The sequence below is a fragment of the Podarcis cretensis genome (assembly GCF_951804945.1).
Source record: "Podarcis cretensis genome assembly, chromosome: Z".
NCBI lineage: Eukaryota > Metazoa > Chordata > Lepidosauria > Squamata > Lacertidae > Podarcis > Podarcis cretensis.
In genome coordinates this window covers 20,358,781-20,382,159 of record NC_137184.1, presented here as the reverse complement: position 1 = coordinate 20,382,159, position 23,379 = coordinate 20,358,781, and the positions used below count along the sequence as shown (strand labels likewise).

The 23,379-nt window shown below is 46.0% G+C and overlaps 1 protein-coding gene across 2 annotated transcripts in view; it reads right to left on the bottom strand.

The window, feature by feature from the left end:
- Window positions 1–2,480: 2,480 nt before the first annotated feature.
- Window positions 2,481–23,379, bottom strand: part of AR (androgen receptor) — a 251,429-nt gene continuing 230,530 nt past the window's right edge. For both annotated transcript variants that reach the window (XM_079961278.1, XM_079961279.1), the window contains exons 5-8: window positions 21,107–21,251; window positions 16,899–17,029; window positions 15,704–15,861; window positions 2,481–10,624 (exon numbers count right to left, since the gene is read on the bottom strand). In XM_079961278.1, the coding sequence (XP_079817404.1) occupies window positions 10,469–10,624; window positions 15,704–15,861; window positions 16,899–17,029; window positions 21,107–21,251 (590 nt within the window). In that variant the 3' untranslated portion in view covers window positions 2,481–10,468. The remainder of the gene's footprint in view (window positions 10,625–15,703; window positions 15,862–16,898; window positions 17,030–21,106; window positions 21,252–23,379) is intronic.

Sequence of the window (23,379 nt, the reverse complement as noted above, 5' to 3'; positions counted from 1 at the left end):
CCTACAGTCCCCCTACACATGCCCTAGCCTTACTTTCTCCCAGATCTTTGCTGCTGTGTACTCCTCTCAGCTCGCTGCCTAGCCCTTGGTGTGTCCCCACAACCATGTGGAGGCAGCTGGTGCATTGCACTCTCAGGAGTGCAAGGGGATGGAGGCACCCGGTGGCACCCTAAAGAGTTTGATGGTTACTTCTCCATCCTTCCCTGCCTTGTTCAACACATCTCCTGCACCATGTGTGCCTTGAGGCGGCACCCTGCTGGAGTGCACCACCACTGCCACAGCCAAAGGTTGCAGGGCCCAAATCCAGGGTGTCCCAATTAAATCGGGACAGCTGTTGGGTATGCAACTGTGTACTTCCAAAACATGGGCAATTTGGACTGTGGTTTGTGTATGACTGTGTGGTGTGTGTGTTGGGGTTGGGAAAAAGATTCAACTGCTCAAAGCTGTGCTTGATGAATTTGGCATCCTGTTGGGAGTGGGGAATGAGTGGTGCTACCACCTTAAGAATATCAAAACAGCCTGATGGATCAGGCCCATAGCACATCCAGTTCTCACAGGGGCCAACCCCAAAGCAGGACCTGAGCACAAGAGCCCTCTCACCTCTTGTGGTTTCCAGCAACTGGGATTCAGAAGCATTGCTGTCTCCAACTGTGAAGGCAAAATCAATAGCCCTCAATACTTATTCTGTATGAATCTAATTTTCTTTTAAAGCCATCCAAGTTGGGGGCCAGGACTGCCTCCTGTGGGAGCAAGTTCCATAGTTTTATTATGAGCCATATAAATAAGTCCTTTAAAAAAAATCTGTCTTGAGTTTTAGGACCGTCTCTCTGGGGTGGGCCAACTCAGGTTTTACTGATCTAGGAAAGCCTGGTGACTTTCCAAACACAGAGAGGCGGTGACCAAACAGACCTTTTAAAGAGCTGGGAGTATCCCTGGGCTCAAAGGTCCACTGCAGGAGACTCCACAAAACCCTTGTGTTTAAGAATATTAATATTAATATTAATAATAATAATAATAATAATAATAATAATAATAATAATAATAATTTATTTATTTATACCCCGCCCATCTGGCTGGGTTTCCCCAGCCACTGTGGGTGGCTTCCAACAGAATATTTAAATACAACAGTCTATTAAACATTAAAAACTTCCCTAGGCAGGCTGCCTTCAGATGTCTTCTAAAAGTCTGGTACTTTTTCTCTTTGACTTCTGGTGGGAGGGCGTTCCACAGGGCGGGTGCCACTACTAAGAAGGCCCTCTGCCTGGTTCCCTGTAGCTTTGCTTCTTGCAATGAGGGAACCGCCAGAAGGCCCTCGGCGCTGGACCTCAGCATCCGGGCAGAACGATGGGGGTGGAGACGCTCCTTCAGGTATACTGGGCCGAGGCCGTTTAGGGCTTTAAAGGTCAACACTAGCACTTTGAATTGTGCTCGGAAATGTACTGGGGGCCAATGTAGGTTTTTCAAGACCGGTGTTATGTGGTCTCGGCAGCCGGTCCCAGTCACCAGTCTAGCTGCCGCAGTCTGGATTAGTTTTAGTTTCCGGGTCACCTTCAAAGGTAGCCACACATAGAGTGCAGTAGTCCAAGGGGGGGATAACTAGAACATGCACCACTCTGGTGAGACAGTCTGCAGGCAGGTAGGGTCTCAGCCTGCGTACCAGATGGAGCTGGTAAACAGCTGCCCTGGACACAGAATTGACCTGTGCCTCCATGGACAGCTGTGAGTCCAAAATGACTCCCAGGCTGCGCACCTGGTCCTTCAGGGGCACAGTTACCCCACTGAGGACCAGGGAGTCCTCCACACCTGCCCGCCCCCTGTCCCCCAAGAGCAGTACTCTGTCTTGTCAGGATTCAACCTCAATCTGTTAGCCACCATCCATCCTCCAACCACAGACCTACTCCCCCCCCCCTTTACTTTCCCTTCTTGGAAGTCCTTTTTTGATAAGCTAAGGAGGTGCAGTATCTATATGCTGTAGCCTCCACAGAAGCTGCTGCTTTGTGGACACAAGGCTGCAATGAGGCTGTTAAACTGGAGTCTGTCACTCAGGAATCTCCATGGAAAGGTTACTCTGTACCTGAAAATGTGCACCTTTGATTAACTTGGCTGCTTTGCAAGTACATTCTGGGTAAAACAACAACAACAACGATACACTTGTGGTGTTGGTGAAAGTAAGGCTGGTGAGGGAATTAGAGCTCATTTCAGAAAAAGCAATGCCTGGGTAGTGACTTCTGTTTGGTTATAAACTTCTTGCTTTTTTCAGGCACCTGCTGAGACTGTACTGCTATTAGCTTGAATGAAGTTCTCTTCTTTACTCTCAGGATTCTGCAGGAAAATCTATAAAAGCTGATATGCACTAATTAATTGCCTTATTGCCTTTTGGAAAATGGATCATTTGGTTTTGTTGCAACACAGCAAAATAGTTTGTAGAAGTCATTTTTTGGATGGAGGGGAGACACACACAAATGAACAACAATATACTACAACAACCATAATTTTGCCTTTTTTAATTGAATTTGGAGCAACAAGAGAATCCAAGATTACAAAAAAGGGAGATCTGAACAACAGCATGAAACTTGCCCTGGTGTGGTGTGGTGTGGTTGATTTACCCTTTCTTGAAACCAAGAAGACAGAAACAAGAGGTTTAATTTTTTGTCTTTTATCAGTATGCTGGACTGCCCTGCCTGTGCACCAGAAGTCCCCTGCCTCTTCCTGATTCATGAGCAGAGATAGATGCAATTTTAAGACATCCTGTGAGGTGGGGTGGTCTCTGGCTCCTGAGCATCAATGCCTTTGCAGAGGGATCAAATGTGTTTTTGCTTTTTGTTTCAAAAGGTGCCATTCACCAGAGGACGGTCCTAGTGCACACCCAGCTCATTTCCAGTGTCCCTGGTGGGTAGCACCCAGGGTTGTCTTAAATGTGCATAATTCTGTGCAGTGCTGCTGTGAGTGTCCAATGATGGCTCTAGAACAGGGGCTACCAAATTCTCCCAGTATGAGAAGCTTCACTTGTTGCTAGCTTCAGGTTTCTCTTTTTTGCAATGTTAGTTAGAGGCAAGTGGCCGAAGGAAGCCAAGTTGGACACTCAACTTCATGGCAAGCCTTGCTGAAGGACTCAGCGGGGCTGGCATATGCTCCGAGGCCCCCAAGAGACAGAGCAAAAGAGGAACATAGGAAGCTGCCTTGTCACTGAATTAGACCATTGGGTCCATCTAGCTCAGTATTGTCTACACTGACTGGGCAGCAGCTCTCCAGGGTTTCATCTAGGACACAGCTTTCCAAACTTTTCTTGTTGGTGACACACTTTTTAGACATGAATCATTTCATGGCACAGTAATTCAGTTTTACTACCAAACCAGAGGTTAAACTAAGCTTTTTCCAGCTCTTGGAGGAGTGTGGGGGAGCGTTCATATGACACACCTACACACTGCAGCCAACACACTAATGTGTCGTGACACAGTTTGGAAAGCTCTGATCTAGAGGGTCTCTCCTAGCCCTACCTGAAGGTGCCATTAGGGATTGAACCAGGGGCATTCTGCAGGCAAAACAGGTGCTCTACCCACTAAGCCACAACTCTTCCCCAGGTGGCTGGCTCTTATTCCTGTCATTATTTGCAACAGACCCACCTAGCATCCCTTGAAGCTGAGATCAAATGCCCACACACCACACACACCCGTTGTGTCTGTTTATTACGCGGTTATACATTTCAGCTGCTCTGCTGGTTCTGATGTTCCTGTAGATTCACAAGCTTATTTAGCTGCATAAACAGACTACAATTCTATTTACCTCCTTTTGCAAATAACTCCCCCCCCCCCCACAAAATCATACAAAGTTCTTACGGACTAGCAGCCCAACACTTCCTCCAATTTCCCCAGCGTATCAAATTATACATAAACACATAAACAGGCAAATGGATAGAAATCATCTCTCCTTGCTGTTCAAAAGCGCCACAATCTTTTACAGAATGTCTCTGAAGTCCAGCCTGCTATCTCAGAAGGCCCAGTGGAGATGTTTGTAGTGGGCATAGCAACACCCTGCAGCAGTGGTTCACAACTGATGGTCTGCAGACCCCAGGGTGTCTGCGTAACCCACCCAGGGGGTCTGTGGCACATTCACATAACAAAAACTACCACAGATATATCAAATTTTTCAAAAGTAGGGAGTCCATGGCTTGGCTTTTGAGAAATGGAGTGCACAGTACTTAGCTAATTGGGAACCACTGACACAGAGGAAATGCCGGCTGGCCTGGGTCTCTCTGAAGGGGAATGTGACGTCTGCAAAGAGAAGGAGGGGAGAAGAAGGGAAACAGCACCTTCTGCCCCCTAAAAAGCAAGGGGAGGCTTGGACTGGACAGGGTCCTCCTCACACGCATGCACATCAGCAATGGGGCATCTTAGAGGGGCCCCTTACCTACTCCCTGGCCCTGTAAACCTGGTTGTATCATGCCCACTCAACCCTATAGATGAAGTACGATCACAGCCCAAGCATTGCCTCTTCCTAAGGAGGCCACAGACATCTCCCTGCCTACTCCCAAACCATCCAGGGCACCTTTGTTTTGTTTCCAAAGTGCAAAGTTCTCCCACACAAATTTAGCTGGCAGTCTATCTTGATTCCTAGATTCTTAGGGACATTTGGCTGCAGTATCCTTGCCTTCTGAGATACGAGTTGGGTTTTGGAGATGTTCCATAAAAGAAGTGCCTCACTGATGGATGAAGCCCATCTAGCAGCCAAATGCTTATAAAAACCTAGGAATCTAGACAGACTGCCTCTGGACCTAGAGGCTCCATAACAGCACCAGAGGAGAACTGCTAGGTCAGGCCACGGGCCAATCTCATTCAGCACCCTCTTCTCACAGTGGCTAGGCAGACAGTATTCTACAATTGTAGGTTGTAACAAAATTGGCAACTGGGTCCAGTGTTGCCAGTGCACACATTAGTAAATTTCAAAGGGCAAAAAGAGGGGTGAAATTAACTCTCCCTTCACCCCCACCCCCCAATTAAGGCAGGCAAGAGTGAGTGCATTTGTTCCAATGCTGGTGGACAACATTGCATAAAGACTTATCACAATACACATCCCCCCTCCCCAGCATGCATACAAGTATGTGATTTATGAAAACAGGACCCTATTCTTTCTCCCGTTTTAAATAAGCATTCTATCGGTAAAAAAAAAGGTTGCAATGATGAACAAAAATAGCTTAGACTCTATAAGGTGCTTCAATCTCCTGTAGTAACTCAGTTCAGGGTGCAGGATGTTCTCCACCCACCTCAAAAAAAAAAGAAGGCATGGTATTTTTTAAGTGCAGAAAACATAATTCTTAAAATACACAGAATCACCCCCAAAAAACAAAACAAAAACCCAACCAGCTCCATGATGGAGAGATATTGTCCTCAAAGTTGTTTCCCCAACTAGAGTCAAAATACTCAAGATCTTTCTTTGCTTCCAGTGGAAGAGGGCTTGAGACATGTCTCTATGAAAGAACATCCGAGCTGCAACTTCCAAGTGCCTCCAAGGAAGGGCCTTACTCTGCTTTCGCAGAAGCTGAAGGATATAAGAAACAATACTTTTTACTACCTGCTACACTTACGGATTGGGGGAATCAAATAGATGGGGACAGGGGGTACCTGGCTTTGCTGCGGTCCCCAAAAAAAGGGGGGGGGGCTACATCCTGTGAAGCCTGGCAGGAAGTGCAGGGTGCTGCAGGGGGTTGGACTCTACAGCTCTATGATTTTATCAGAAGGTGAGGAGGAGGAGTCTGTGTGGATTGGTCTGTGCCACAGTGAGTTTAAAGACTAAACTAGGGCAACTTTCACAAAATAGAACATATGCAAGCATAATTTTTTTTTAAAAAAATCACAGAATAATAATAATAATAACAACAACGCATAAACTGCATAATAAAAGTAAGGATTGAAGGCTAAGACATTGTCAATGCTTTTGGTATTTCTCAAGTCCCCCCCCCCTTTAAAAAACTGTAGTCGGTTGTAAATAAACCAGAGCAAGTAAATGCTCAATTTCCCATCACCACCACCATTTCTAACCCCCCCCCCCACTTTTTACATTGTATTCATTACAGGTATTTTGAATCAATCTCTCTTCAAAACATAGTCAGGATCCAAAGATCCCTCAGGGGCTCTAGGGCAGAGGTGGGCAGAGGTTGCCCTGCAGTCTTCAATGCCACCCAAAGCATCCTTCTGCATAGCGAGTCTTGCACAAATCTAGTAATAGCAACAAAATGCAAAGAATCAGAGGGGGCTGGAAAGTTCACTGTGCCCACTTCTGTAGGTTAGAGGCTACCACACCGGGTGCGTGAAGTTGTTGACTATATACATGTGAGATATATTCATTGCCACTTCCCACAACTTGGTTTGAGTCTCTTAAGATGTTGGGGAACTCTTGGCCACCTTTGAAGAACATGAAGCAGTTCTCTGGCATGCAGTCTTGCTCTGCATGACTGGATGCCCAGCTGACCTTTCCAAGAGATTTGAACCCACAGAAGGGGAAAAGGCTTAAAATGAGATATATGGTACCACCACAACTTACATGTTTAATTTGTGTGATTTCAACCTAAGCTGGCCAGCTGAAATTGTGCAAATTAAACACATGAAAGGAAGAGAGCTCAAAAACTCTTTCTGTGCAGGATTTTCCCAGCACAGAAAGAGGTTTTAAGCTCTCTGCCTAGCTTACGGGGTTCTGGGAAGTTCTTGCATGGAGACTGGGATGCTTTCTCTCTAGACATTTTGCAAGATTTGCAAGAGCCTTCCAAAGCCTGGTGAGCAAAGTGGAGAGCTTAAAAGCTCTCTGCCTTGTTAAGGGGGTAAGACCTGTTCAGCATATCAGCTCCAGAAGGTAATCTTCCTCTCACAGGAGCAGCTTGAGCATACATTCTTATATATGCGCCATCTCCAGAATGCAACCCCTGTGCAAATTGTGAGTTACCTGTGCGCGTGCGTCCAAACCATGCAAGTTCCCCACGGCTAACTCTATTGCAGGCAAACCACAAGTGAAACTGAGTCAACTTGAAAGAACGTGAGTCAACAAATGGAACTTCATGATGACACATGTATCCTTCCTAAAGCTTTCTTAGAGGTTTCACTACTAGGCACAATGTGTGGGGCCCAGTGGGGCATCTGGGTGGCCACTGTGGGGCCAGGATACTGGGCTAGATGGGTCCATATTGGACTGAACCAAGAGGCTCTTCTGATGCTCTTGTGGACTCTCCAGGCACAGAGTCTATCTGTACTGCTAGATCCTTAAGGGCATTTGGCTACTCTGAGAACAGGAGACTGGACTAGGTGAGCCTGATCCAGCAGCCAGGCTCATCTGATGTCTATTTCCAGTGCTTTGTCCATCACCTGTCCATTTCCCACTTTTTTGTTCCTAAGGACCACAAAGAGGTCCACATCCACATGCTGCATTTGTAAGAAAAACAGCTTGATGGAAAGAGCAGAATGATTTTTTAACCAGCACTGCTTAACGCCATGGGAGGGTGTTTGTGTTGTTGTTTCTGCATCAAGTAAAAGGTAAAGGTAAAGGTACCCCTGCCCGTACGGGCCAGTCTTGCCAGACTCTAGGGTTGTGCGCTCATCTCACTCTATAGGCTGGGAGCCAGCGCTGTCCGCAGACACTTCCAGGTCACGTGGCCAGCGTGACAAGCTGCATCTGGCGAGCCAGCGCAGCACATGGAACACCGTTTACCTTCCCGCTGGTAAGCGGTTCCTATTTATCTACTTGCACCCAGAGGTGCTTTCGAACTGCTAGGTTGGCAGGCGCTGGGACCGAACGACGGGAGCGCACCCCACTGCGGGGATTCAAACCGCCGACCATGTGATCGGCAAGTCCTAGGCGCTGAGGTTTTACCCACAGCGCCACCCGCATCCCTCTGCATCAAGTAACCATGGCCAAATTAAGGTGCTGCATTGTCGCTTCTCAATGTTCTGTCATCTCTTGAAGCCAACCCTTTTTCAGCATCCTCAAACCCCTACAATATGAAAACCCCTCAAGGTGCAAACAGAGTAAGATTTCTGAGGTGCTTCCTGCCTCCCCTCCAAAAGCAACAAAGTTTCTCAACAGTCTGCACAGTAAAAGAAAAGCCCATCTTCTAAACATATTTCAATAAAACTGCAGATGACATAACTGAAAATAATCAAACCAAATCAAGCTTTGCAGAGCCACATTATTAAAATGACCACTGCCCAGAGTATTCCCATGGCTGCTGCGTTTTTTTTGAGGGAGGTAGGAAGATTGGGATAATGGCTAACAGTCATTTTAAAAATGCATCACTGCAAAGTGCAACTTTACAGCCGTTGCTTCTGAAAGGTATGCAAGATCCTTCAAAGTCACAATTTGCCAGGCCATTGTTGAACAAGGGAGGCAGGTGAAACTGCCCATGGCAGTAGGAGCGGAGCCTTAAGCCATTTTTAGAATTAAACACAAGCAAGTTATCACTACCTAAATAAAGATTGTAATCTAGAGAATCACAATCCACATCCAAAAACCAAAGGAGTCAAACAATTTGTGATTATTTTCTTGTGATGCCAGGGATGAACAGAATAGGGTTGGGAGATAAAACCGATGGTTGAGAAACAGGATAATTGTGAGTGGAATTCTTAGGAGAACCAATGAGCTTTTAACACATACTCAGTTCAGCCATTCTAGGACATGACCTGGAACAATACCCCCCCCCATATAATTCTTTCTGAAAAAAATCAGAAGACAACAGCTCAGAATCTATTTGTGTCGTCCTGTGAGATTCTCTGGCCAGGGACTGCTCTAGGATAGCTTATTGAGACCGAGGGCCCTTCTTCCCACAACCAAGGAAAGTTTCTAAGGTTTGTTTGACTCCCCGTTACTCCTTTAGACGAATGGCAGTCTCAACTACAGAAATCACAAAAATGAAAAGTGCATCCCCATCCCAATACATGTTCTCTTTACAATGTACCACAATGTTATTAAAAAAGATAATGAAAACACAAGTTCTTCCCCAGTGGAGTGGGTTAGGACCATAGTTATGTGCAGTTTCTCAGGAACCCCAAAGGGGCATCAGAGTCCTTGTTTCACTTGGCTTGGCTTCTGAGGCCCTTGCCCACCACACTCTCCAAGGAAAAGTCTTCCAAGAGGATCTTTAGGTGCCTCTGACTTTTGGGAAGCAGAGCTGGGAGGAGGGATGTTGGTGTAGGTGACAAAAGCAGCTGGATGGAGGCCCTCTGAGCACTGCAGAGCTGCCTTTTTTGAGGAGAGTGTCATTTGTGATGGAGAAACAAAAACAAAAAATGCTCAAAACTGGAATGTGCTCACATTCATTGGGTGACTTTTTTAAAGTTTTGGCTCATGGTCCACAGAAAGAAAAGGAAGTAAGAAAAAAGGATTGCACTGTAAAACAGCCCTCTGTAACCTTCAGGGCACCAGGAGGGTTCAGCACTACCCTCCAGCTCCTCTTAATGCTTTGTGTCATTTTTCATGAGCACAAGAACAGCACTGTATGGATTTGGGCACTTTGTGTCAGGTAAATGCTGCTGTAAGGGCCTCAGAGTTAATTGGAGAGGCACACTGAACAGCAGTCGAATCTGAGGCAGTGGCTTGTGGCCACATAGTATAGGAACGTGATGAGGACTGAGACTAGTTCACATGCAGAAATGTGGCCCTGGGGAATCTGAGTCCGTGTGATGCCTGCAGCTGTGACGGCACACACACTTTTTTTTTTTTTTGCAGTTGTATGATTCCACTACATTCTCTCCTCCATATGATTTTGAGTCCAGTTCTCCCTTCCTGTCCTCATATATGCTATTGAAATCCTCCTGCATCTTAAGAGTGAGACTCGCAACATAATGGGGAAAAAGCACACTGCACAGAAAAGTTAAGAGTTGATCAAAAAACTGTTAAAAAATAAAAATAAAATCACCCACTCCCCAAAAATGAAGTTCTTCCCACTCCCAGGATTTGATTTGAGCAACCTGCTTGTCATCTTGGATTCTGGTTTTGTTTAAAAAGAGAGAATAAAACAGCAGTGAAGGGAACACCCAAAACACAATGTGTGTGTGTGTTTTGCCAGACTTCCCATCGTGGTACAGGGCCACAGAAGCCATTGTGGGAAATGCAGAAGCCCAAGAATGTAAACAAGTGCCGCCTGGCACCATGCCACAACACCAGATTAAAAATATATATAAGAACAGGAAAGAAAAGTAGAGAAGGTGCAGAGTTTGCACGCACACACATATGCTGGGCTGTTTCAAAACAGGCCGAAAAAAGCTCCCACTTGAAAAGGGAATTCCCCCAGGTGGGGAGTCACTGAAACTGAAAAGAATCCCAGCAGGTTAGTTCTGTTTTCGTTATTACTGTATATCTTTGTAGCGTATACAGTATTCCAAGGCACTGCAGTGCAAAAATAACAGGCAAGTGAAGGCTGGACAAGGTCGGCAGCTTCCAGGGCCTTGGCCGCAAAGGGCTCCTCCCTTCCTGTGTCTCCCTCGCTCCATCACTGTGTGTGGAAGTAGATGGGCTTCACCTTCCCAGAGAGGATCTTGGGGACTTGCACCGAGATGATCTCTGCCATCATTTCTGGGTAATCCACACTGACCATGTGGGACTTGACCAGGAGGTCGAATGTAAACTGGTGCAGCTCTCGGGCAATCTAGGAAAGAGGAAAGAGAGAAGGTGATGTCACTTTATAGTGATGTGGGTTTTCAAGGGAGGAAGTATGCATGATGCCCTGAGTCCCTTCCAGTTCTTGGGTTCCTGTATCAGAGATAGGTGGAAGGTATGAGAACAAGCTCAACAAACCAGCCCCTTTTGTCTAGGCAATAGCTGTGACTGAGTAGTTAAGCACCAGGATCAGCATCCCAAAAGGATGAGCTGGGCTACAAGAGCTGTGACTAAGGGATGGGGCCTTTCAGGCCGGGGGGGGGGAGGGGAGGTTTTCCTCCACCCCCCCCTCACCTAGAACAAGAGATGGTGTTTGGTGTGAGCTGGGCAGAAAGCAGGATGGAAGATGGAGACATGATTGATTTGAGCTGGATTTAAGACTGTGACTAATGGAGAAGCAAGAACATTTGGAGTGTTAATGCTGTGAGCCATTCCGGCCTGTGCTCAGGTTGTATATTATTGCAACTGAAAACATATATCCTAAAGACACCACAGTCTCCACTGAACTTCATTCCAAGGAAACTGAACCCTTGGCAAGCACCTGTAACCTCTGGAATCTCTCACCACTTGGAGATTGGAGTGGAATGTAACAATGTTATACAGTGGTACCATTTCTGCATAGACAAACAAGGCATGCAGGCACCTTCTCCTGTTCTTAGGAATAACCACCAGGTAGTACTTCCTAGGTGGTACTGAGGCACCCTGGGAGCAACTTTGACTACGGCAGGCTGGAATCTAGGTTTTTTTTGTTATTGGCTCCTGTGAGAACAGGATGCTGGGCTGGGTGGGCCACTGGCCTGATCCAACAGGGCTCTTACATTCTGGTGTGCATGCACACAGAAAGGTGCCTTATGGTGAGACAGCCCATCTGGTATCTTTACACTGACTAGCTGTGGCTTTCCAGGGTTTCAAGCAGGGAGTTTCTCTCTGGAGCTCTACCTGGGAGATGCTGGAGACTGACCCTCTGCAGTAAAAAGCGGGTGCTCTGTCACTGAGCTGTTAGTGGGACGCATCTGTCAGTTCTGATTTTTCTCTGTTCCTCACTTTCCCAACCTTAAGTTCAGTCTGCCCCACTTATGCATCAGTCTGCTTTTTTTTAAGCTTATGCCAAAATAATTGTACACAAATTCTCATGCACGCTTCTCCTAATATTCTTACGCAATGTGGCCTAATGCGTTTATTTATTCTTCTTTGATGCATATTTAGGTGTGCTATTTCAAACATGTATTTTATATGCCTTCCATCAGCTTCGGCTAGTGGCCCAGCTACGCCCTTATCTGGACAAGGTTAGCCTAACTACTGTGGTCTATGCTCTGGTAACCTCAAGGTTAGATTACTGCAATGCATTATAATAATAATAATAATAATAATAATAATAATTTATTATTTATACCCCGCCCATCTGGCTGAGTTTCCCCAGCCACTCTGGGCGGCTCCCAATCAGTGTTAAAAACAATACAGCATTACATATTAAAAACTTCCCTGAACAGGGCTGCCTTAAGATGTCTTCTGAATGTCAGGTAATTCTTTATCTCTTTGACATCTGATGGGAGGGCGTTCCACAGGTCGGGCGCCACTACCGAGAAGGCCCTCTGCCTGGTTCCCTGTAGCCTCACTTCTCGCAATGAGGGAACCGCCAGAAGGCCCTCGGCGCTGGATCTCAGTGTCCGGGCTGAACGATGGGGGTGGAGATGCTCCTTCAGGTATACAGGACCGAGGCCGTTTAGGGCTTTAAAGGTCAGCACCAACACTTTGAATCGTGCTCGGAAACGTACTGGGAGCCAGTGCAGATCTCTCAGAACCGGTGTTATGTGGTCCCGGCGGCCACTCCCAGTCACCAGTCTAGCTGCCGCATTCTGGATTAATTGCAGTTTCCGGGTCACCTTCAAAGGTAGCCCCACGTAGAGCGCGTTGCAGTAGTCCAAGCGTGAGATAACCAGAGCATGCACCACTCTGGCGAGACAGTCCGCGGGAAGGTAGGGTCTTAGCCTGCGTACCAGGTGGAGTTGGTAGACAGCTGCCCTGGACACAGAGTTAACCTGCGCCTCCATGGACAGCTGTGAGTCCAAAATGACTCCCAGGCTGCGCACCTGGTCCTTCAGGGGCACAGTTACCCCATTCAGGACCAGGGAATCCTCCACACCTGCCCGCCTCCTGTCCCCCAAAAACAGTACTTCTGTCTTGTCAGGATTCAACCTCAATCTGTTAGCCGCCATCCAACCTCCAACCGCCTCCAGGCACTCACACAGGACCTTCACCGCCTTCACTGGTTCTGATTTAAAGGAGAGGTAGAGCTGGGTGTCATCTGCATACTGATGAACACCCAGTCCAAACCCCCTGATGATCTCTCCCAGCGGCTTCATATAGATGTTAAAAAGCATGGGGGAGAGGACGGAACCCTGAGGTACCCCACAAGTGAGGGCCCAAGGGTCTGAACACTCATCCCCCACCACCACTTTCTGAACACGGCCCAGGAGGAAGGAGCGGAACCACTGTATAACAGTGCCCCCAGCTCCCAGCCCCTCTAGACGGTCCAGAAGGATGTTATGGTCGATGGTGTCAAAGGCCGCTGAGAGATCCAGCAGAACTAGGAAACAGCTCTCACCTTTGTCCCTAGCCCGCCGGAGATCATCAACCAGCGCGACCAAGGCAGTTTCAGTCCCATGGTGAGGCCTGAATCCCGATTGGAAGGGATCCAAATGGTCCGTTTCCTCCAGGCGTGCTTGGAGTTGTTCAGCAACCACCCGCTCAATCACCTTGCCCAAGAATGGAAGATTTGAGACTGGGCGATAGTTGGCCAAATTGGCCGGGTCTAAAGATGTTTTTTTAAGAAGCGGTTTAATGACCGCCTCTTTCAGCGGGTCTGGGAAGGCTCCCTCACAGAGGGAAGCATTCACCACCCCGCAAAGCCCATCGCCCAGCCCTTCCCGGCTCGCTTTTATCAGCCAGGATGGGCAAGGATCAAGAAGACAGGTGGTCGGTTTCACTCGTCCAAGCAGCCTGTCCACATCCTCGGAGGTAACAGATTGGAATTGATCCCATATAACAGGACCAGACAGAACTCTAGCACTCTCCCGCCCTGGCCCTGCTCCCACTGTGGAGTCTACTTCCTTCTGAATCTGAGCGATTTTATCTGCAAAAAACTTTGCAAAAGCATTGCAGGAGATCTTGGGGTCCCTACCAGGCCCCGGTGGTACAGGTGGTTCCGATAAACTGCGAACCACCTGAAAAAGTCTCCTGCTGCTGTTTTCTGCAGATGCAATGGAGGCGGCGAAGAAGGCCCTCTTCGCCGTCGCCATTGCCACTTGGTAGGCTCGACGTTGAGCTCTAACCCGTGTCCGGTCTGATTCAGAATGAGTTTTCCGCCACCGGCGCTCTAGCCGTCTCAACGATTGTTTCATCACCCTCAGCTCCGGGGAGAACCACGGGGCTGTCCGGGCTCCATGCAATCGGAGAGGGCGCTTCGGAGCCAGACAGTCAATAGCCCTGGTTAACTCCGCATTCCAGCGTGCCACCAGGGAATCAGCTGAAAGGCCATCAACTTGGGATAAAGCATCCCCTACCACTCTCTGGAAGCCAATTGGATCCATTAAGTGGCGGGGGCGGACCATCCGAATCGGTCCCACCTCCCTGCGGAGGGGAAGGGTTGCGGAGAAGTCCAGTTGCACCAGGTAGTGATCTGACCATGGCACTTCTTTTGTTTCGCTTTTAGTTAATGTCAGATCACCAACATCCGTAGAGGTAAACACCAAGTCTAAGGCATGTCCGTGTCTATGAGTTGGGCAGCTTCTGGAAACTTCAGCTAGTGCAAAATTCAGCAGCCAGGTTGCTCACTGGGGCAAGAGACTTTGAGCATATTACATTGATCCTGGTCTGACTGCACTGGCTACCAATTAGTTTCCAGGCCTAATTCAAAGTTCAGTTTTTGATCTATAAAGCCTTAAATAACTCAGGACCGCAATACCTCAAGGGCCACCTCTTTCCATATGAACCTACCCTGACCCTGAGATAATCTTTTGAGGCCCTTCTTCATGTGCCTCCTCCACAAGAGGTCTGGAGGGTAGCAACACGAGACCGGGCCTTTTCTGCAGTGGCTCCCCATTTGTGGAATGCTCTCCCAGGGATGTTTGCCTGATGCCTTCATTATACACTTTTAGGCACCAGGCAAAAACAGGCATTTGGTTGACTGGCATTCAATGCCTTTTAAAATGTGTTGGGGGTGTGTTACTGGATTGTTCTTGTTTTTATTTTGATTATGCATTTTTTGTTTTTAATGTTGTGATTTTATCCTGTGAACCATACTGAGACCTGTGGGTATAAGGCGGTATACAAATTTAATAAATAATAAAATAATAAAAATAACAAATACTTTGACATTGGCAGCCTGGGGGTTAAGGAATGTTTCCCTGCATGTGTACTAGATCTGAAATAAAATAATAATAATAATAATAATAATAATAATAATAATAATAATAATAATAATAATGTTGTTTATACCCTGCACATTCTGTGTGGCATCCAGCAAGATATAAAAAATAATAAAATGTCAGACATTAAAAACTTCCCTTCAGATGTTTTCTAAAAGTTGTGTAATTCTTTATCTCCCTCACATTTGATGGGAGGGTGTTCCAGAAGGAGGGCACCACTGCCAAGAAGAACCTCTGCCTGGTTCCTTGTAATTTTACATTTTGCAGTGAAGAAACTGCTAGAAGACCCTCGGAGCTGGACCTCAGTGTCTGGACTGAATGATGGAGGTGGAGACGATCCTTCAGGTATACTGGGCTGAGGCCATTTAGGGCTTTAAAGTCAGCCTCCCACAAACATCTTTCTCTTTGATGGCACAATTCTCTCTTGGAGGAAATGACTGTGAGGTCACAGTGACTTTCTGCAGATTTGCTTCCAGTGCTTGTTTTTACAGGTTTGTTGGTGTTTTTGTTTTCCTCTCCCTGCACTCCCCCACCCCACAAGTTCAACAGCAGATTCTGTGGAGTTTTGATCAAAAGATTAACAAAAGATCTTGCCATGTGTGTGGCTAACCCTCTTTCTCTTCCCTTCTCCTCTTACTTACAGGCTGCACAGAGTCTAGGAGCTTGGTGAGCTGGTAGAAACGCCGGGAGCAGGAGGTAGGGTTCTTTCTCTTGCAAGCAATGATGCGATCAAGTTCCTTGATGTAGTTCATCCGAAGTTCGTCAAAGAACTTCTGGTTCTTCAGCCCGTCCACTGGAACTGGTGCATGTAGAAAGAGAGGAAAAATTGTCAATGTACAGTATGGTTGTGCCTTGTGTGCATGTTACTTTCCAAGACGGCGCTTATTTGCAAAACTGTGCCCACTTGAACCACCTGCTTGGAACCACCCCGTGAGAGTATCTTTACCTTTTGGGAGTTGTCTGCCAAGTGCGCCTGGCCCCTCTCCCAGCAAGGCAGAGAGCTTTTAAGTTCTCCACCTTGCTTACCAGGCTCTGGGAGGCTCTGATGTAATCTTGCAGGTAAGCCTGGGTTCCGGCAAGATCTTGTGAGAGCATCCCAGAGCTCAGTAAGTAAGTATTGAGAGCTTAAAATCACTTTCCATGTTGGGAGAACCAGGTGCAAAAGGAGCTTTTAAGCTCTCAAAGCTCTCTACCTTGTATGCATTTAATTTGCGGGATTTCAACCATCTGGCTTTCAAAACCACACATGCTTGAAATTGCGTAAGTTAATCACATGCAAGATGGGATGGAATTTTGGTGCATAATGATGCTGGTGGTAATAATAGTGGTTGCAGTAGTAAGAGAAAGGATTTTGTCCGACAGAGTGGTTGTCAGAATAAAATGATGAAGGAGGTTTAATCACACCACCTTAAATTATTGAGAATCAGTGTGGTGTGGTGGTTGGAGTGTTGGACTAGGACTAGGAAGAGACCAGGGTTCAAATCCCTACTTAGTAGTGAAGTTTACTAGGTGACCTTGGGCTGGTCACTGCCTCTCAGTTTAACCTACCCCACAGGATTGTTGTGGGGATTAAATGAGGAGGTGGATAGTCATGTGCACCACCATGAACTCTTTGGAGAAGAAGGTGGGAAAAATGCAATAAATAAGTAACAATTAATAAAATAATAGTTGATTAAAATACTGTGTGTGTGCAGTATAGCAGTCTTCTGCTATGTATCTCTGGCCATCTATCAGGGATAGGGCTAGATGACCCTTGCAACTCTACAATTCTTTTATTCTTTTTTGAAAGAAAGGGAGAAGGAAATTAAAAGGCCCCAATGAAAAAATGTGTCTTACTAATACTGAAGAGGAGCAGAGCTTTCATGCAGAGGAATTCTTGGGGAGTGATTTGAAGCCATCCAAACTCTTGGGAGAGATGCCGCATCCTGACGCACTGACTGTACATTCTGGATTTGTGCATCCGGTACCTGGGAGGAGGAGGAGGAGATAATTAGCAAATGCCAGCAGGAAACTGAAAAGAGAATCAGTGATCAATTAGGCAAACGGATCTTTCTTGCTTGTTGGAAGATTCAGGAAGGATAAAAAGAAAGGACTTCTTCACACAGCACATAGTTAAACTGTATAACTTGCTCCCTCATGAGGCAGTGATGGCCACCAACTTGTATGGCTTTAAAAGAGGATTACAGAAATTCATAAAGGCTGTGCTCTGCCTCCACAGTCAGAGGCTGGACTGCTTTTGAATCCTAGATGATGGGAACCACAGAAGGGGAGACAGCTCCTGTGCTCAAATCCTGCTTGGTAGTTTCCTACAATGGGCATATAGTGTCAACTGTAAGAATAGGATGCTAGATTAGATGAGCCACTGGCCTGATCTAGCAGGCTCTTCTTATGTTCTTAAAATAAAGATTGTACCCCCAGCCTCCACCACACTGGCTGGAAATCTATCTCTGCTGCAGTCTTAAGAGCAACCTGTCCTGGAATCAAGGAACGAGAACATTGCTAAACAGGAGGATAGAGGGAAGTTATTCTAAGGAGCTCATGACCTTCTTGATGCCTTGGGGAAAACATCACTCCCAAGAATTTGCAATCATTAAAGAATGCAATGCAATTATTTGGTGTGCAAGTCATCAGAACAGGGCACATTTCTTGATTACTTCCATCAGCACAAACTTTTGATCCTTCTCAATGACCCAAGAAGACCTGCAAAGCCCTGTCTGGGTCTGCCTTCTGGTTGTTGCTGCAAACACTAGCTGATATCAAGGAAGGGAATGGGCAAGGGTTGGTTAATGCTGTTCTGCTACCATTCTGCATCAATAAATTAATATTTAAACTGCAGATCCCACTGTGGTGCTGCTGGCAGCAAGGGGCTTTCCTTGTTCAGTTTATCCCTGCTGGGTTTAATTGCTAAATGAGCTGTATGTGTATTTTCTGCATAATTTGAGTAGAAAGTCAAAGGATGGAGGGCCCAAAAGTTATTGATACACACTTATAGTCAGACACAAGGATTTGAGATCAGCAGTTCCTAAACATCTTGGGGTGGGGCACTGCCTGGTTCTGTGAATGCACCTCCAGAGCCCCCTACCCTACCCTACCTTACTTTACCCTACCCAATGAAAAGCATTTACTCAGAACAGTGGTTTGCACAACCCTCAAAAGTAGATAATAACACAAAGATACAAAACAGTGACATGAATAGCACATTTATTCAAAAAATAAATATATGTAAAAATGAATATGTACTCTGATCTAATCATATACTACCGTATTTTTCGCCCTATAGGACACACTTTTTCCCCTCCAAAAATGAAGGGGAAATGTGTGTGCGTCCTATGGGGCGAATGCAGGCTTTCGCTGAAGACTGGAGAGCGAGAGGGGTCGTTGCGCACCAACCCCTCTCGCTCTCCAGGCTTCAGGAAGCTATCCCCCCAGCCCGGCAAGCTCCGGGAGCGATGGCGATGTTGCACGCAGCTTCTCCATTGCTCTCCGACCCGTTCTGGGGGCTGGATCGCTCTCCCACCCTTTCTGGGGGCTGGGGTCGGGGGAAGCTCGGGCTTCCCCCGCCCCCAGCCCCGCGAGCTCCGGGAGCGATGGCGAGGTTGTGCAACCTCGCCTTCCCTCCCGGACCCCCAGCCCCAAGGCTAAAAACGAAGCCAGGAAAGCGAGCGGGATCCATCCCGCTCGCTGTCTTGGCTTCTTTGCTCTTTGGGGCTGGGGGGGGGATATTTCCCCCCCCTTTATTCTCCCCCCCAAATAAGTGCGTCCTATGGGCCGGTGCGTCCTATAGGGTGAAAAATATGGTATATATATCTTGCTTGTTTCCTATACTCCGTGCATTAGTACAGAGACAACTAAAATCATGAGTCATTTCCTCCAGCTGCTTCCTTCTTGTAGTTTCTTGCTTTTAACAGGAACGCTTGTGCTGATGGAATGATCAGAAGAGTGGGGTCTCTAATTCCTCCCACACTGTTTCAATTATTTATTATTTATTATCATAAAATATATATAACTGTGGTTTACAACAATCTAAAAGCATAAAACCATACAGTAAAATAATAAAAAGTTAAAAGTAAATTAAAACCAAAAAGAAATTAAAACAAGCATAAATAATCCACTGTGTGAGATGTGCTCTTAATTGCCTGTTTAGGCCTGGCAGAATAGAAAAATGTTCAGCAGGCATTTAAAAGTTGAAATCATAAGGCCTCTGTTTAATCTCTAACAGCAGAGTATACCACAATACTGGGCTGATGACACTAAAGGCTCAGTTTCTTGTCATTGCCAAATGAGCCTTGCCAACTTGGGAAATGACCAATGGCACTCCTGCAATGATCTCTGTGATTGAGTTGTGATATTATAACAGTTCAGGTGGTCCCTGAGGTTCCCTAAGTTGTTCAGGGGGGTGTTAAATCAATACAAGGACCTTGAACCTGGCTTGGTAGAAGACGGGCAGCCAGTGGAGCTGTTTTAAAAATGGTGTCACTTGCTCTCAGCCTGAAGCTCTTGTCAGCAATCTGGCTGCAGCATTCTGCCCCAGCTGGAGCTTCTGAACCAGACCCATGGGCAGTCCCACTTGGAGCACATTGCAATAGTCCAGCCTCGAGGTTACAAATGCATGGACTTCAGCTGTACTGTGTAAACCAGAGAAAACTGGCAAAAGGCCCTCCTAGTCACAAAGAACATCTGGACCTCTAGTGACAGAGATGTATGCAGCTGTACCCCCAAACTACACACTTGCTCCTTCAGATAGAGGGCAACCCCATGCTGAGAAGTCTACTGGGCTGGGGTATTGTTTTAGTTTTTTTTTTGTTGGGGAGGGGTTTGTTTTTATTTTATCTTTATTTCAGATGTTATTATTTATGTGGGAATTGTTTCAATTTGTATTCTTTTTGATGCTTTTTATTGTTTAAGACTACTTTTGCTATGTTTGTAATTATGTGGTGTTTTTTTCATGTTGTAAGCTGCGTTTGAGCGTGGTTTTAACTGTGCGAAGGTGGCATAAATAAAGTTATGTACACAGGTATGTATCACTAATCCAAAAAGAGAATCCTGTGTTTCAGAGAAGGTAGCAGAAGCAGACTTCTGGGAAAAGTACTCACCACTCTCAGTGTTTGGTTGCAGGGAGAAGTCATGATTTATGGTCTCCTAAATCAATTGCTTGGACATTATTCACACAGGATTGGTGCCACAGTCCGTACACAGTCAGCTATGCTGTTTATAAGGTGTAACCCACTTTTATGAGTGGCTTTGCACAAGCCTCGTTCTATCTCTCAAAGGGCTCCATGTACTGTCCTAGGACTGCTCATGAGATGACAGATGAAGGGACATGGTCTGCTGGAAGATTCCACAAGGGAATATTCCAAGCATGCAGATCCCAAAGATGGAACCGGGGGTGGGGGTGGGGCTGCAATGGTAGAGGCAAGTGAGCATGAGAGACGGAGTTGCAAAAATCATAGAACTGGAAGGGACCTCAAGGTTCTAGTCCAATTACACACAGGAATCACAACTAAAGCATCCATGACAGATGGCAGCCTAACCCCTACTTAAAAACCTCCAATGAAGGAATTAATGTCATGTTGCTCAGAAACATCTCTGGAGACCCAGAACAAGGCCTGCTCCCTGTACCCCGCCACCAAATAAGTGTAATAAAAATGCTATTTTTAGTTTGGTTCATTAACGCATCCTGATGGGTTTGGTCAAATTTTATTAATTTATCGTTTTCTTTATTAAATTTCCATTCTACCCTACACCATAGATCTTAAGGCAGTTAACAACATAAAACCATCAGGTCTTTGCTAGTTTTGTAATGGGATCTCAGGTGGCCTCACCTCAAAGAGGATATTGTAGAGCTGAAAAAGGTTCAGAAGAGGGCAACCAAATGATGAACTGGATGAAGTGGTTCCCTTGTGAGGAAAGGTCGCAGTGTTTGGGACTTTTTAGTTTAGGGAAAAGGCAAGTAAGAGGTAGCATGATAGAAGTTTATAAAATGATGCATGACATGGAGGAAGTGGGGTAGGGAAAAGTTTTCCTCACTCCCTCATAGCACTTACTCATTGAAGACCAAGTCTGGGGCGAAGTAGAGCATCCGAGAGTTCACGTTGGTGAATGATCTCCATCCCATTGCAAAAATCATCAGGCCCATCCAAGAGTACTGAATGATTGCCATTTGGTCATCCACATGCAAGTTGCGGAACCCTGTAGAAGAAAAGAGGCACACCTGAGAAATGCTGTCAGGTTGGATGCAAAGCTTGCTACTATTCTTTCCTAAGAAAGCACTGTCGGCATCTCCAGATGAGAGTAACTTGTCAATGCTGCTAATAATTTAAACTCCAGCAGTCCATTTGTAAGATTATATTTCGATACATACAGATGTACACATGCATACTGTCATGAAGTAGTGATCCTGTGAGCAAGTATCGTTTGGTGGGGCCTCTCAGGCAGGTGGTAACAATTAGTCCCAAAAGTGGGAGCATATGATGGGGTTGGCTGGTTGCCAGCATTCCCCAGCCCCTACAAATATTCGAATTCACCTGCTGGGGGAGGGAGAGATCATGCCATGTTTTAGACTTGCTGTTTGATTTCCTGTATCTGGTGCCAGAGAAGAAGCCAATAGAGCCTGGTAACCAGTTCGGTGCCTTCGTGTGATTCGTTAGTAACTTGGGCGGAGGACTCAGGAAAACAACCCCCTCCTTGACATGGTGTCATAGTGGAGGACTCCAACAGGAGTTTTGGAGCTTCAGCACCTTGAGTGTGAATGGCAAGTGTCTGTTTAGATGGCGGAAAGTGTTCATCAGTTGCAGGGAAAATGGCAGAAGAGTGTGCTTGTCTGTTTGGTGAGAAGTGGGAAGGAAGCCAGCTAGATAATGGACGCGATGGGTGGAGACGTAAAGAAGGAATATGGTCGGGTGTCGAGACCTACAGTGGTTTGGAGCATAGCTGTCAATGTTTCCCTTTTTTAAGGGGGAAATTCCCTTATTCTGAATAGAATTCCTCGCAAGAAAAGGGAAAAGTTGACAGCTATGGTTTGGAGCAAGAGAAACTACTCTCCAGAAAGATCTTTCGGGGGTGGGGTGGTAATTGTGTTTATTGGGACAAGTGTATGTTTCCTCCATTTACTGAAGAACAGGATTTAGTCGCATATTTTGCATTCTTTGAAGCTACATGTGAAGACTTTGTTCCTGTGAGCCACTGGATGAGAATTCTGTGCTCCTTGTTAACTGGTAAATTGGAAGATGTAATGGGAAAGCTGTCACCATTCAGTTTTAATGACTATGATAATTTTAAAACTTTAGCTTTGCAACAATTTGCTGTGTCAGCGGAGACCTACCATCAAGCTTTTTAAAAGTGGATAAGGGTGGGGCGCAAATTTATATTCTTGTTGCTGTGAATACATTGACTCGGACATGGCACATTGGCTCGGGGCTGCTGGAGTAAGTACTTTTAATTATTTGAAATAACTAGTACTTTTAGAACAATTTTATTGTGTACTGCCTGAAAATCTTCGAATACTTGTGCAGGACCGGAACCCTAAAACTTCCAAAGATGCTGCGGTACTGGTGAAAAACATGAAACTGAATCGCCGGCAAAGTTCTGGAAAGTCAACTTATGAAGGGGTGAAGTGGAAAAACAGTGACTTTGATAATAACAGGAAAACCCCTAGGCGGGAAAGTTTCAGAGTCTCGTCTCAGAGTGGCCTGTGTTTCTTTTGCAAACAGCCAGGGCATCTTAAGAAAGACTGTAGCTTGCCACAAGACAGAGAATGGTGGACAGGTTGCGTCTCGAGAACAGCACAAGTGCATGTGGTGCAGTCTGAGGAAGCTCTGTGGTAGGAGGGAGAGAGACCAAGTGAACAATCTATAGTGGCACCTCCCACTCACCAGAATAAGGATTTGTTTTTAATTATGTAGCATGAGACTTTATATGCAGTGTTTAATTTTTTTGGTGAATGACTTCCATTAATCCATTCAATGTCATGCTCTTCCAGAGGTTTCTGTAAGATTATTGGGGCAATTTTTCTAACAAGAAGATATGATCACAGATGCTTGTTTTTGCAGTTCTCAAAAGAATAATTTTGTGTCTGCAGAGATAACATGCCTTTACTTTACAGGAAAAATGTTATAAAATAAACATATAGAGTTGAGGGAAAAACCTTAATCCCATTGTTCCTTTGCAAATTTATATACACAGAATCAACCTCTTACCTCTTAAATGCTAAGTTTCAAGAGGTTCAATGAATACATTGTTTGGAGTGGAATAGATCTGCACAAGTAGCTAGGTGTGAAGCAGAGAAAATGAAAGTGCAACCTTGTGAGCAGAATACTCC